At 47.8% G+C, this 15,734-nt stretch overlaps 2 protein-coding genes across 5 annotated transcripts in view; one reads left to right on the forward strand and one right to left on the reverse strand.

Moving 5' to 3' along the window:
- The window catches only part of Rap1gap2 (RAP1 GTPase activating protein 2), a 227,036-nt gene that overhangs the window by 158,696 nt on the left and 52,606 nt on the right, over positions 1-15,734 (reverse strand). The window lies entirely within an intron of this gene.
- On the forward strand, positions 2,528-3,430 carry LOC114691412 (60S ribosomal protein L31-like). Its single transcript, XM_037200862.1, has one exon. The coding sequence runs from the start codon at positions 3,089-3,091 to the stop codon at positions 3,428-3,430; it is 342 nt and encodes a 113-aa protein (XP_037056757.1). The 5' UTR covers positions 2,528-3,088.

Raw genomic sequence — 15,734 nt, forward strand, 5'->3', positions numbered from 1 at the left:
TCTTGAAAAGTAAATCCTCGTAGTAAAAGTACTACACAATGGTTTCAAAAGCAAGCTGGAAGCGGGTGGGGAGCGGGCATTTGCAACTGTGAGTGGACAGACGTGAGAATATTCTCAAGCCACATTCCTGATCAAGATGCAAAGCTGTGCTGTGTGGACCACTTCCTTGTATGTAAGAAAGGGAGCTAAAAAAAAAATTTTATTCATATTTTATACCAATATGTGCTGGGAACAGCGTCATAAATGAGCTCAAGAAGGGAGAGGTGGGGTTGGGTTGACTAGAATAAAAGTGAGTTTTCCCACCACATCTATCTTTATACCACTTTGGGTTTGAACCATATAAATACATCTACTGTTCAAAGTAAAGTTATAAATAAATAAACAGCCCAGTCAGCATGATGACAATGTTCTCAATGGCATTGTGGGTATATTTAGCAGTCATCTTAGAGACATAAATCCAAATTCTTTAGGCTAGTTCTTTTAGGCTTGGCATGTGCCCTTGTGGAAATAAATTGTGTCAAAAGCCATGCAATGGCCTTTGCAGAGGTGTTTCTGGGGATGAGAAACATAAAGGAGCCTAAGTGTTACTTTTAAGTTAATGTTACTATGTTAATGTTAGAGGGTCAGTTCATTTACCCGTGGTTGGAGACAGGCTGCGTGGTTTTCCATGAGCTTGAGGCTGCTCCCGGCCAGTTCCTCACATACAATCAAACCTGATCTCAAGACCAGGGCAATGTGGGGCAAGCTGCCATCCTTCAGACAAACAGGATAAGTGATGCCCAGGTGAAACCCACCAACATGCAGGGTTTCCAGCCCCTAACCATGATGAAGGGTGCAGAGCCCTCTGAATTCCAGCTCAGTTCAGAGCAAAGCCCATGTGCTAGCTGGTTTGTGTGACACAAACTGGAGTCATCAGAGAAAAGAGCCTCCGTTGAGGAAATGCCTCCATGAGATCCAGCTGGAAGGCATTTCCTCAGTTAGTGATCAGTGGGGGAGGGCCCAGCCCACTGTGGACGGTGCCCTCCCTGGACTGGTGGTCCTGGGTTCTATAAGAAAACAAGTTGGTCAAGCCACGTGGAGCAAGCCAGTCAGCAGCACCCCTCCACGGCCTCTGCATCAGCTCCGGCCTCCAGGTTCCTGTCCTGCTTGAGTTCCAGTCCTGACTTCTTTCAGTGATGTATTAACAGCACCGTGGAAGTGTGAGCCAAATAAACCCGTTCCTCCCCAAGTTGCTTTTTGAGCCATGGTGTTTCATTGCAGCGATAGGAACCCAAACTAAGACAGCCCAGGAACCTGAATTTTCACAAGTGTCCACAGAGTCCCCTTTGGCACTCCCTGACCTAGCCAGTACAGACTTACAAATGGTTCTCGGGTGAGGGAGGGCAGGTCTGTGACCAGGGCTGTTTGGATCACTTTACCCTTCTTGTGAGGGCATAGCCTGACCCACATGGCTAGGGGTTTTTGTGCATAGCACTGGTGTGGGAAGGCAAGTTCTGCTGAGATCAACTGTATCGGGCCTGTTTCTAGACAGACCAACAAACTCCATTAGACAATGACAGTCACATGTTTCTGAAGTCTAATTCTGCCATGCCATGCCATGGAATTAACCATACATTAAGGTTGAGGAGATGGCAAGCACCAGTGCATGGGGTGCTTGCATGAAAACCAGGCACAGCAACATGTGCTGAAATGCCAGCACTGGAGGTTAGGGACATGCAGATCCTGGGAGGTCTCTGGCCAGCCAGTATAGCTTAATTAGTAAGTTGCCGGCCAATGAGAGACCTTGTCTCAACCAACAAGGCCAATGAGAGACCCCATCTCAACCAACAAGGTCAATGAGAGACCCTGTCTCAACCAACAAGGCCAATGAGAGACCCTGTCTCAACCAACAAGATGGAGAATGATAGAGGAAATTCCTGACATCAACCTCTGGCTCCAAACACACTAGCATAGATAAGCATGCCTGCATGTGCCCACATACACCACAAGCACACACACACATACACACTAATAATAATAAATTAACTCATTAAACGATCATGTATTGCTATGATACTGCTATAATAAAGTAAACTAATATTTCATAAATATATTATCAGTTGATAAATATTTCAATAGTAACACATAATTTTATCACCTCTTATCGTGTATAGCTAAAACACTTTGAACAACCCATATGGAAATTACCATTATCATCGTCCCCATTTTACAAATGAAGAAGGCAAGAAAAAGTTTAACCCATGTGCCCAGGGTCTGTGGCAAGAAAAGGAGCTGTGTAGTGGGTAGCTGTTCCAGCTTTGACCTGGAAGTACTACCCCCATTGACGCTTCCGGTAACTGTTAAGCCTATGAGGCGGGGCTGAGACAGGAGCCCTTAAGACCTGAGATCCGGATGTGCCGGCTCTCTTGGTTTCTGGATCCTGGACACTGGAGGTAGACAGAGCAGAGTTCTCCAGAGAACACCGCTGGACGGCACTACACCTTTCCTGGACCCTGTAACCTATCCCTTTACTTGGAAGTTACCCCACAAAATAAACCTCCCTTTTAACTACGTGGAGTTGCCTTAATACTTCCACCAATAAGCTGGACTTCCCACTCAGAAGAAGGTGCACCAGACTTGGTGGTGCAGACCTATAATCCCATCCAGTCAGAAGGCTGAAGCAAGAGAGTCACAAAGTCCTGCCTGAGCAACTCATGGAGGTACTGTCTCAAAATAAAAAGACACGTCGAGAATGAGAGCTCTGTGGTGAAGTTCTTGTCTAGCATGCACAAGACTCTGGCTTCAATCCTCAGTCGAGAGGCAGGGGTGGGGCGAGAGCTGGAGAGAAGGCTCAGTTGGTAAAACACTTGCTACAAAAGCACGAGGCCCTGTGTTCACTCCCCAGCATCCACACAGAAAGCCAGACATGGTGGTGCACATCTGGAATCCAGTTGGGAGAGGCAGAAACAAGTGAACCCCAGGAGCTCACAAGCTAGCCACCTAATAATTGGCAAGTTCCAGGTTCCAATGAGAGACCCTGTCTTTAAAAAAATCAAGGTGGGCTTTTCAACTTGGGCCCGGCGGAAGCCTCTCTGTCACCTGCACTTAGATGGCAACCACAAAGAAGGGTGGCGAGAAGAAGGGCCGTTCTGCCATCTACGAGGTGGTGACTGGAGAATACACCATCAACCTTCACAAGTGCATCCATGGAGTGGACTTCAAGAAGCATGCCCCTAGGGCACTCAAAGAAATCCGGAAATTTGCCAGGAAGGAAATGGGGACTCCAGATGTTCGCATTGATACCAGGCTCAATAAAGCTGTCAGGGCCAAAGGAATAAGGAATGTTCCATACCATATCCATGTACGTTTGTCCAGAAAATATAATGAGGATGGGGACTCACCAAACAAGCTCTACACATTGGTAACTTATGTACCTGTTACCACGTTCTAAAATCTACAGACAGTCAATGTGGAAGAGAACTAACCTGCTGAGTGTCAAATTGTAAAGTTGGAGAATGGCCAAAAACAAAAACAAAAAAATCAAGGTGGGGCCAGGCATGGTGTAACATTCCTTTAATCCCAGCTTTCTGGAGGCAGACGCAGGTGGCTCTCTGTGAGTTCAAAGCCAGCCTGGTCTACAGAGTAAGTTCCAGGACAGCCAGGGCTACACAGAGGGAAAAAAAAAAAAAAAAAAACCCTGTCTCAAAGAGAAAAAAATTAAGGTGTGACCTGGAGAGATGGCTCAGCAGTTAAGAACACTGGCCGCAATCCAGGTCTGGCTCCCAGCAACCACGTGGCTCCCAACAGTCTGTAACTCCAGTTCCTGGGGATCCAACGCCCTCTTCTGGCCTCTATGGACACCGTATGAATGTGATGCACAGACATACACGCAGGCAAAACACCCACATACATACAATTAAAAAATAAAATTTTTTTAAGTTGAGGTAGACAGCTCTTCAGGATCAACACCCAAGGTTGACCTCTAGACTCCACCTAACATTCACAAGCACGCATGCACACTCTCTCACACACATACACACACACACACACACACACACACACACACACACACACACACCCATACCCCTCCCACACACAAAGAAAAGAAACTCTTACTTACAGTCAAGAATAATGGGTAGTGAGTGTACTTAGATATCAATTAGGAGGGTGGATCTCATTGTTAAGCATTCTTACCACAATAAAATAAAATTCAGACACTTCCCAGCTGAGGACAGGTTACATCCCAGCAAACACAGTGAAAGCTGGAAATACTGTACATTGAAATGTGCCGAGCCTGCCTAACCCTGCTCAGCAACACATTGTAGAATGCCCAGGGTTAGTCCTTTGAGGTCATGGGGTTGTGGCTGGCAGCATTTGCCCAGCATTGTAAAGAAGATCCCGGGGCACATGTCGCTAGCCCATCATCACTAGCCCACTGGTCTTAACCAAACCACAGTACACGGGGCTCTTAACCACCGTGGTGCAATCCACAGACCAAAGCCAAGGCCTCCTCAACCTGCAGCCTGGCTGGCACCAGGATCAGTTTAGTCTCCACTGCAAGTTCATGGGTGGTAGAGTATGTGCTTAGCATGTGTGAGGTCCTGGGTTCAATGCCCCAAAAGAAGAGGGGGGTAAAAAAAAAACCAGAGAGTATAAGGCAGAGAAGCTTTATCTCTATGGACTGAAATGACCCTTCATGTTAGTGCCCAGGGGCCGTCTCCTGGCTGCGCCTGTTTGCTGTGCCGATCTCCCTTTTCAGCACAGACTCTGGCTGCCCCAGTCAAAGACAAGAACTTGCTGGAGTGCAGGAGGAGAGCAGTGAAGGACAGTGGGAGGAGGGGCAGTCCTCAGATGGGGAGGGAGGGAGATGAGCCTGGGGCTTTAACAGAAAACAGAAGCCGCTGGGAAGGGGACCAGGCACTGGGGTAAGAACAGTCCCCGTCATCTGAGCAGCACAGGAAAGCAAGTAATTATCTTTGAGATGGAAGCCAGCTGCACCAGGGAGCAATGGGGGGGGGGCCCCCGCACAGGGGGCGGGGAGCAGGGTGAAGACACAGAGAAGAAAAGACAGATACTCCAGTGGAGGGGGGTGGGTGTGGGGAAGGCAGGCAAGGAATGTCACAAACAAGATCTGTGGTGTACTCATCTGCCCTAGCCAGAACTTTCACATTGATCACTTCTCAAAGACAGGGTAAAACCTCTGACAGCTCAGGTTCCTGGTCACCAACGGGACTAGCTCTAGGCATCCCCTACTGGCCACCAAGTGAGCAGGCAGTCCTGAGAGACAACACTGCCACCTTCTGGCAGGAAGGGGGACTGTCCAGCCTGACCACCACCAGAGTGGTCTTCCAGCTCACCTTCACATCTGTCAAGCTGTTCCCACCCCAAGGCCTTTGTATCTGGAGTTCCCAGTGCCCTGGATACTCCTACCTTCAGAGAGTCTCACACACAGTCCTTCTTTGACTCTGGTCCCCTCAAATGTCACTTTTGTGAAGAGGTTGCTGCCGACCACTCATCTAACATAACCCCAGGGTTGGCATGGCAATACGCACTTACAATCCCAGCATTTGGAAGGAGGATTGGACTTCAGGGTCATCCTTGAATACATAGCAGGCCTGAGACTTGGCAAGGCAACATGAGACCCTGTCTAGACACACACACACACACACACACACACACACACACACACACACACACACGTAATTAGAAGCCCCTGTTCTTATCCTCACAAAGCCACTGCTGTTTCCTTTGGGCGCTGTTTGGAACCATGTGGGCTCTGTCTCTCACCACTAGAAAAGAGCACCAAGCCCATCAGTGTGTGACTTGTCTGTTTGAGAAACTGCTCTCGATAAACTTGGACCATGAGCATTGCTGGGGGTGTGAGGCTCGCCATTCATCCTGCTGAGCTCAAGGACCCAATGCCACGGGGATGAACTGAAGCTCTTCACACCCACCACATTCTACATCAAAGGTGCTACATTCCCATGCACACTGGCTTGCCTCCATACACACAACAGACCTGCTTTAAAACTCCCCCGGGCACAAGACCTCAGCCTCCATAACGTTCCTTTCACACTCTAGGGGGAACCCCTCAGACAACTTGACCTTTATAGGGCACCAGTGTAGCCTCCAGCCTGGGTCACTATGAGATTCGGCCCCACCCTCCACAGCAACACAACCATGGTGCCTTTGTCGTCCTAATCCACCCCCAGGATGCCCAAAGCTACTGTGCCAATCACCACGGAAATAGGTAGCTTCCCATTCACCCCTCCAGGATGCCTATCACCTCCTCAGCACCACATCCAGACTCCCTCGAAGAGACTTACACATACCCTACAGGGCATCCTTCCACTGGGTTCTGGAGCTTGGCCTTGGGAAAGTGCTCCTTACACTACCTGACCCCTTTTCCTGGATGTTCTCTTGGTTTCAAACTCCTAGAGGATTCCCTTTTGGCTGTCACGTGCTGTCTCTCCAGGAGGAAGTCCCCACTTCTCCCATACCTCTCATGCTTTGGGGTGACTGTTAAAAGTCCCCACAGTCTGAGTACTTTGCAGTCAGAGACCAGACGCTGTTCACATCTTACTCCTCTTTATCTCCTGTAACAGAGCTGGTCATGAGCAAAGTGCCTTTTGTACAACCTCCCGTGTGTTAGCTCGATTCATCCTAAACCTCCCTGTGGGACAAAGACTCTTAGCTTCTTCATCTTCAGGGTGGGGAGGTCAGCGCTCTACCCTCAGGTGACCTCGGCAATGAGTGACAAAGCCAGGATTCAACAAAGGAATCCCAGCACCTAAATCAGGGCCAGCTTAAAGGAGGTGCTCGATAAATATTCATGAGATAATGGACAGCCTACTCAATAAATATTCATGAGATAATGGACAGCCTACATCCCTCCCGTCTCTGACCTTGGCATTGACAGCGCCATCAAAGGCACAGAACACTGATGTGTCTGCTTCCTCAGCTCCAACTCTGACCCAGCTATCACAGCCACGTTTCTTCCCCTCCCGTTCTCCTGCCCAAACCTTGAGCAGAAAATGATCCAGCCACTACCAGTGGAAGAGATGCTGGCAAGGCTAAGGCTTCTGTTTTGTTTGGTTGGTTTTCAGGAGAGCACGGGTCTGTTTAGAGCAGCATGGGGAGGTAGGCTGTGCACTACCAAGAATACTGCTTGCCTCTTTTCTGTTTTCTCTTTCTGGTTGTTTTTTGAGCCAGGGTCTTATTGTGTAGCCCTAGCTGACCTACTACTCACAATGTAGCCCAGGCTGGCCTTAGATTTACAGCAATCCTCCTGCCTCAGTCTCTTGAGTACTAGGATTATAGGCATGTGTCCAGCTCAGAAGCCTAGGTTTGGAAGGGAAGGTGACGTGGTAAGGTTTTAACTGAACTAGACTCTGGACAGAGACACCCTGGAAGATTCTGGGTGTTCCCTTCAGAACCGTCAGTGCATCAGCCCACTCCCGCGGGGGGGGGGGGGGGGGCGTTATCTTCCTCCTTGCTGCTGACCAGTGTGCTATTTCCTATTCATTTCCACTGCATCTCTATCCTGTTTGCTCAAGGTGACCTTGAGCAAGGGTGTCTCTGCCGTCTCCAGCTACCTCACTCATGACAGAGCCACTCAGAAGCATGGCCACCATCTCTTTCCACTTGGACTGGGTTTGTGTGAGCTGCACATCCTGCACCAGGAACACAGAGAAAGGTGTGCTGACACAGGTCCCCGAGGTCTGAAAGTCCGGTCATCTGTATCACCAGGACCCTTCCCTGCAGACAGCGGTACACACATACTCAGCACTCACGGGGACTGAGAACAGAATAACCAAGAAAAAGATAAAGGTTTTGGTTCTCTCTCTCTCTCTCTCTCTCTCTCTCTCTCTCTCTCTCTCTCTCTCTCTCTCTCACACACACACACACACACACACACACACACACACACACACACCTTTTTTAAAGTATATGAGTACCTTGCCATGTATCATATGCCTGGTCCCCAAGGAGGCCAAAGGAGGGTGTTGAGTCCCCCGGAGCTGGAGTTATAGATGGTTATAGGTGCTGGGAACTAAACCCAGGTCCTCTGGGAGAGCAGTACTTGCACTAAACGGCTGAACTGTCTCTCTAGCCCAGCAAGAAGGTTTTCCGCCAGATCAGAATTCTAGCAAATTCCTGAGCTCCTACCATGTGAGCAAAGCACTGAGGCTCCCTTGACAAGGTCAGGTGTCCTCTCCTTCCAGTGAATCAGCCCCCAACACAGAAAACACAGCCTCTCTGCAAACTAGTGTGGTCCCAAGGGAAAGTGGGAGTGCTTCCCTTAGGAACACTTGGAATTCTGGGTTCAAAAAAAGTGTCAGAGGTCAGGAACCAGCCCCATCCTGCCCTCTGTCCTCAGAACACTCAAATGTTCTGGACCCAGGATGACTGTCCCCATATACAGCACTTTACACATGACCTAGAGATTTTTTGAATCCCATGCAAGCTGCAACCATTGCTTTATTTCATTCCATTTCCCACATGCCCCTCATCCAGCATCAGCTTCAGTCTCAGTAGGACCAGCAGCCTCAGTGTATATGCCCACATATGCACAGCTCAAGTCTGTTCTTCCCAGAACAGTTTATCCAAGAGTGACCACATGGGCCTTCCAAACAGAGTCAGTAACAATACAGAAGCAGAAAACCCCCAGATTTCCAGCTCCAGCCTGTAGTAGTCATGAGACCAAGACAAGTTCATTCTCCCAGAGGTGTGGCTTCTTCCATTTTAGATGAGGGAGCTGGAGATGAAGCCCAGTGCTCAAATGCTTGCCTAGCATGTGGGAGATGCTGGGTTCAATTTCTAGAATTAAAAAAAAAAAAAAAAGGAAAAGAAAGAAAGAAAAAGAAAAAATATTACCCATAACTGGGTATGGTTACACACTCTTTGTAATCCCAATACTCAAGAGCTGGAGCAGGAGGATCACCACAAGTTCAAGGCCAGCCTGAGCTACAAAGAGCTACAAACCCTGCCTCAAAGTAAAATGATATGGGGGCGGGGGACAGGAAGAACAGGAGGAGCCACATCCCAGGATTAGTGAGGACAGAAGGAAGGGACATGGCCAGCGCTGGGAAGCCACAGCTGGTTTTGTCCAGGTTGTAATGAGATGTGGCAGAAGGAGCGTTTGTGTGTATGTGACCCTGAGTGACCTCCTGTGGTCAAGTCTGAATGTAATCTGAGTGTGTGTGTTCAGGATACGCCAGGACTCTGACATGTCACACTAAAGTTGGATGCTGGCCAAAGATTAGAACCCTCCTAAAGGGACAGCTGTTTGCACCTGTCCCAGGCCCCAGGAAGCCGTGGCTATGTGAGAGCTCCCAGCGGCAGGGGACCAGTTTCTGGATGCTTCCTTAGCGCCACCTAGTGGCACTGGATTTACACAGTTCAGATACCTGTCCTTGGAGGAGCATCTCACAGCAGACAACAGGCTAGGTACAAAGTCTGGGCTTGTCTAGCTCTTGGGAGCTGACCTGGGAGCCTGGCCTTCAGTCTCAGCCAGTGTTGTCCAATAGAGCTGTCTGTGGTGGGGGCGGTGTTCTGAAGTGTGTCTGTCTAAGTAGGTCAGCCCCTGAGCACTCTGCTCCAGGAAGCAAGATGCATCTGTTTGTTGGTTTATTTGTTGTGGTGCTAGGGCCTTGCATATTCAAGGAAAGTATTCAAGTTCAAACCCTGTTTCAAAAAGAAGGAAGGCCGGGCAATGGTGGCGCACTCCTTTAATCCCAGCACTCGGGAGGCAGAGCCAGGCAGATCTCTGTGAGTTCGAGGCCAGCCTGGGCTACAGAGTGAGTTCCAGGAAAGGCACAAAGCTACACAGAGAAACCCTGTCTCAAACCAAAAAAAAAAAAAAAAAAGGAAGGAAGGGAGAGAGGGAGGGAGGGAGGGAATAAGAACATTTACCTTCACTAGTAGCCAAAGGAAACAGTCAAAAACACATAACAAAAAATTATATTCAGGATCTTTGCATAATTTGTTATAATCAAAACTGGAAACAACATTAAAATCTAAAAATAAAGCCATGGTTAAATTAATTATGGGACCCCATAATCACAGGGTAGGTATCATTTTACATCATGGTGGGAGTGCATTCTTTACTTTGGGGTTTGGTTTTGTTTGTGCTTAACTTTGGTTTTAAGACTGAGTCTCCACCAGGCTGTAGTGGTGCACACCTTTAATCCCAGCATTCGGGAGGCGGAGGCAGGCAGATCTCTGAGTTCCAGGCCAACTTAGTCTACAAACTGAGTTCCAGGACAGTCAGGGCTACACAGAGAAACCCTGTCTCGAAAAGGAAAAAAAAGACCAAGTCTCATGTAGCCCAGATTGGCCTCAAGTCTACTATGTAACAGGGGATGACTTTGAACTTCTGGTCCTCCGGCATCTACCTTCTAAACTCCCCTGGTTTTATGTAGTGCTAAGGATCAAACCCAGACCTTCACACATGCTAGGCAAGCACTCTGCTAACTGAGCCACATCCCCAGCCCAAGTCACCTTTTAAAAGATTACCTAATGTGGAAGTGACATTGCACATTGCATAATACTTTCTTTTTTTTTTTTTTTTTTTTTTTTTTTTTTTTTTTTTTTGGTTTTTCAAGACAGGGTTTCTCTGTGTAACATTCCTGGCTGTCCTGGAACTCACTTTGTAGACCAGGCTGGCCTCAAACTCACTGAGATCCGCCTGCCTCTGCCTCCCAAGTGCTGGGATTAAAAGCATGTGCCACCACTGCCCGGTGCACAATACTTTCTTAAAGTCTAAAAACATAAGACTATTAAGAAAAAAAAAAGAAAGAAACATTCAAACAGTAACGATGGAAGGGATCTAGTTCAGTGGCTCACTGGTGGCTTAGCAGGCTTGACCCCTGGCTTTGACGCCCACCATCATAAGTAGGAGGAAGAATGATGTTTTGGGTGGTGGGTTTCGGCTTACTTTTATTTTTTTTTTCATTTCAACATTTGTACATACTTTTTAAAATCTCCTACAGTGAGCATGCACTATTTTTATAATCAGGAAAATGCTATTTTTAAAAATGGGGGGAGGGCTGTACCAGTATGAGGAAAGACTTGTGATCCAGCTTTTAAAACAAGAGAGAGAGAATACAAGAACACACCCAGGCCTACAGAGAAGGACCCCAGTGGAGGCAGACACTGTGATCTGATTAGTTATGCCAGAAGGGTTTTCATTCATTCATTCACTCACTCATTCGTTCATTCATATTTCTATTAGTGTCTGTGGAATAAGTAAATAAAATGTGTTCTTACCAATCAGATTTGAGCTTCCACAACTGTGAGGACAAGGGCAGTAGACGGAATGTGGGTGGTTAAAACCCCCCTTGGGAGCCCCTGGCAATACTACACAGAGCTGCGGCCTTATGGCTTCACCTCTGGTCCCTGCCATGGGGACCTCTCATGAACACACATAGGTTCAAATGGAGAGAACTGTGGAAGCAGAGTCTAAGATGTCAAAACATGAAAATGACCCAGTGATCCAGCTGTGCAAGATGCAACAGTGATCACACAAAATGTACAAATAGACATTAATTGGCAATTAAAAAGAATCTAGCCAGGTGATGGTGGTGCGCACCTTTAATCCCAACACTCGGGAGGAAGAGGCAGGTGGATCTCTGTGAGCTATAAAGAGAAGCCCTGTCTCAAAAAACCAAAAAGAAGAGAAAAGGAGGAGGAGGAAGGGAAGGAGAAGAAAGGAGAGGAGGAGGATGAAGGGGAGGAAGAAGGGGAGGAGGAGGAAGGGGGAGAGGAGAAGGAGAAGAAGAAGAAGAAGAAGAAGAAGAAGAAGAAGAAGAAGAAGAAGAAGAAGAAGAAGAAGAAACTGAAACCACAAGGAGCTCCGAGAGGGTCCAGAACCCTTAAGGAAGGGCTCACACTCAGGACTATAATAGCAACAGCCACATATACAGTACACATCTGATGTTCGAAATATCTCTGCACTAGTCTAAGCATGGACACACGCAAACTTACTTCATTCCCAAAATAACACTTCCAGTAGGTTTTGTGCTTTCCAAGTGAGGAAACTGAGGCACAGAGAAATTAACTAACCTGTCTAAGAGCTTAGGGCTGATAAGAGGGAGGGCCTAGCTCTGAACCCAGACAGCCTAGCCAGCATGACACCATGTCAAAAATTCAAAAGGATGTCACATGTGTGATTTTTTTTTTAGGCAGGGGGAAGGATCTCTCTATTATGTAGCTTTATCCTGGAAATTACTAGTACACCAGGCTGGCCTCAAACTCAGAGATCCACCCTCTTTGCCTCCGGAGTGCTGAGATTAAAGGCATGCATCACTAAACCCAACACCTGTGTGAATTTTTAATACATTTATCCTCAAAGGACAGGATCAACACCCACAGATGCCAGGATCCAGGTTGCTAAAGTTCCTTACACAAAATGGGCTGATACTCACATAGAACCCACACACATCCTCCTGTATGAAGCCTGTCTTCTCTGGATTACTTAGGGCACCTAACACACTGCAATGCTGTGTGAAAATGAGGAGGAGTGGATGGGGGGACAGAGAGGAGGTGGGGTAGGGGTAACAGGAGGAGAGGAGGGAAAATTGCAGTCAGGATATAAAATGAATGAAAAAATTTAATTAATAAATAAAAAGTAAAAATAAATGTTATACTGTGTTGTCCAGGGAATAATAACAAGCAAAGGGGTCTGCACCTGTGCAGTACAGATGTGGTTTGGAATATATGTATTGCTAGGCATAATGGCACATGTATTTAATCCCAGCACTCAGGAGACAGAAGCACATGGATCTCTATGAATTCAAGGCTAGTCTGGTCTACATAGTGAGTTCCAGGCAGTCAGGGGTATGTGGTGAGACTCTGTCCAAAAATATGTGTATTTTCAATCCAAGGTTGGTTGAATCTGTGGATATGAAACCCAAGAACACAGAAAGGTCAACTAAATACACAAAACCATAGCTTACTTCTAGATAATAGTATGGAGCTGGAGAGATGACCCAGTCTGTAAAGTGGTTGCCAAATAAGGATAAGGATAAGGTCCTGAGTTCAAACCCCAGCCCCCGATATAAAAAAGGCAGGCGCTGGAGTGCAAACATGTAATCCCAGCATTGAGAAGGCATGGAGAGAAGGCCCTGGGCTTCACTGACTGCCAATCCGGCAGAATTGGCAAGGTCCCGGTTCAATGAGAGACTGTCTCAAAAAACGGGGGGGGGGGGACAACAAAAGAAATAAAGAAGGTGAGAAATAATTGAGTGGAGAGCAATTGAGAAAGACACCAAGCATCGACCTCAGGCCTCCATACACACAGGAACACATACAACTATACCACATGCACACGCAAAATAAATTCTGACGTAGGCTGCAACATGGATGAATCTTGAAGACTCTATATTAAGTGAAATAAACCATACAGGAAAGTGCAAATATCACAGGGTTTTACTCGTATGAAACTCATAGAGACAGACAGAGGAATGGTAGCCACCTGGGTGGAAAATGATGGGGAACAAAGAGTTACTGCACCGTGGGTACAGGGTTTCAGTCTGGGGGATGCAGTGGGCAGTGATCCACGGCAGCATGTAAAGGGGCTAGAGAGGTATAATTTTTAGCTGGGGGTGTAGTTCATTGATCCACTGCCTCCCTAGCATGAACACCTGCTCTGCATGAACCATGCATGGTGCATAACCCTGTAATCCCAGCAGTCAGAAGGGGAAGGCAGGAGGATTAGAAGTTTAAGGTTTTCCTTGGCTATATAGTGCTTTTGAGGCCAGGCTGGGCTAAGTGAGACCCTGTCAAAATGAAGAAAGGGAAGGAAGGAGGTGGGGGGGGAGGGATGGAGGGAAGGGAAACCTTCTATCAAATGTGTTTTATTAAAATAAAAAGGGTTGGTGAAAATTAGATAAAATGTTAGCTGTCAGCTGAGGGTGCAGATCAGTGCTAGAGTGCTTGCCTAGCATGCATGAGGCCAAGTCCGATTTCCAGAGCCACATCAAAACAAAACTGTTAGCAATGATCAATTCTGGGTCTCAAGGATCCAGAGGTCTGGCATACAATTATCTAAGGTGTGGAGGGGGGAGTTGGGGGGGGGATGACCTGAGTTTAGAGAAGAGAAGAAAGCAAGCTCAGCATGCAGGAAGGCCCTGGAAGCTGGCTCAGGCTTTCCCGTCTCTTCCCTCCTCCTCCTCCTCCTGTTTGCACTGCACAGCGGTTGCTATGGAAACAAGGGCACCTTGGGCTCCTAGAGCTCAGCCCAGGTGCTGCTAACTCTGGGAATAATACCAGCATGTGCGTAATAGAAAGGCCCCGATCCTCAGGGCTTTGTGTACACACATATCTGTCCCAATGCCCTCGTCTGTCTGTCTAGCGACCATGTCACTGGTGTGTTCACCTCTGTCCTCAGCGGGCACGCTTAAGTAGATGTGCACATCATTCCAGCTTGCCCTTGTGGGTTCATGGGGATGTTTACAGGCCTATGGGTACGTCACATGGTCACATTATGTGATCGCACAGCATCGCACAGCCCAAGACTATTGTATGCCACCACAAATATTGTGACAGGTGGCATTTGTTGAGCACTGTGTACTAAATACTATGCTCCACGCTTCCCCCGAACTACCTCACCTAAGCCTCACAACAGCACCGACGTGTAGCACTATTAATATCCCTCGGTAAAGAAACTGGGGCACAGGAAAGTTGTGTGGTTTACCCAAGTACACCCAGAACCTTACCACTGAATCTGCATTGTGGGAACAGCCCTTTATTTAAAAAAAAAAAAAAAATTTTTTTTGTTTATTTTACTAGAGTGTACCCTTTAATCCCAGAACTTGGGCAACAAAGGCAGGTAGATCTCTGAGTTTGAAGCCAGCCTGGTCTACACAGCAAATTCCAGGACAGCCAGGGTTGTTACACAGAGAAACCCTGTCTCAAAAAACCAAACAACAACAACAAAGATTTGTTTATTTTTATTTTATGTGTATCAGTGTTTCCCTGCAAGCTTCTATACATCACATACATACATGAAATCCACAGACGCCAGGAAAGGGCACAGGATCCCCTGAAACTGGAGTCAGAGATGAGTATGAGCTACCACGTAGGTGCTGAGAATTGAACCCAGGTCCTTTGCAAGAGCATCTAGTGCTCTTAACCACTGAGCCATCTCTCCAGCCCTAAGGGTGACAGTCCTTTAAATGAACTAGATCCCAAGCAGCTGTGGGCCACCTGCACTACAAGTACTGTGTCCTGCCGTGGTAACCAACACTAAGGCTTCCTGAACCCCACCCAAAGGTGATGAGGCAGAATTTCCCAGATGGGGCCTAGAAAGCTGCATTTTAGCCCATCCCCGGGACTGGTTTGCCCTGCCGCCAGAGTAAGCAGCCACTGATTCAACCTATTCTGGTTATGGCAGAGTGGGGATGGGCCGCCCTCCTGAATCCTGCTCCTGAAAGTCCACTGGCAGCCCACAGCTCCTGTCTATAACAGACATCTAAAAGCAGCCAAGCACCCAGGCCAGGCCAACTGCAGTCAGCACACTCCTCCCCAGGGCAGGGCCCCACAAGTCAGTTATGTGGCTTTGTGGCCTGCCAGGCACGGATTTCCGCCCCCTCCACCCTCTCAGAATGAGCTGGGCGTGGGGCGGAGGCTCTCACGGTGGTAGCCTGCCTATTCACAGATCAGTCAGTCAGAGACCGGGAGGGAACACCGCCTGGCCAGGGCAAGGAACACTACAGAAAGCTCCTGCTGGCTCTGACCTCAGGGGACAAGAG

The sequence above is a fragment of the Peromyscus leucopus genome, chromosome 8b (assembly GCF_004664715.2).
Source record: "Peromyscus leucopus breed LL Stock chromosome 8b, UCI_PerLeu_2.1, whole genome shotgun sequence".
NCBI lineage: Eukaryota > Metazoa > Chordata > Mammalia > Rodentia > Cricetidae > Peromyscus > Peromyscus leucopus.

Bases quoted from the DNA above. Each gene is read 5' to 3' on its own strand.
- LOC114691412 (XM_037200862.1), top strand. From the start codon at position 3,089: ATGGCAACCACAAAGAAGGGTGGCGAGAAGAAGGGCCGTTCTGCCATC.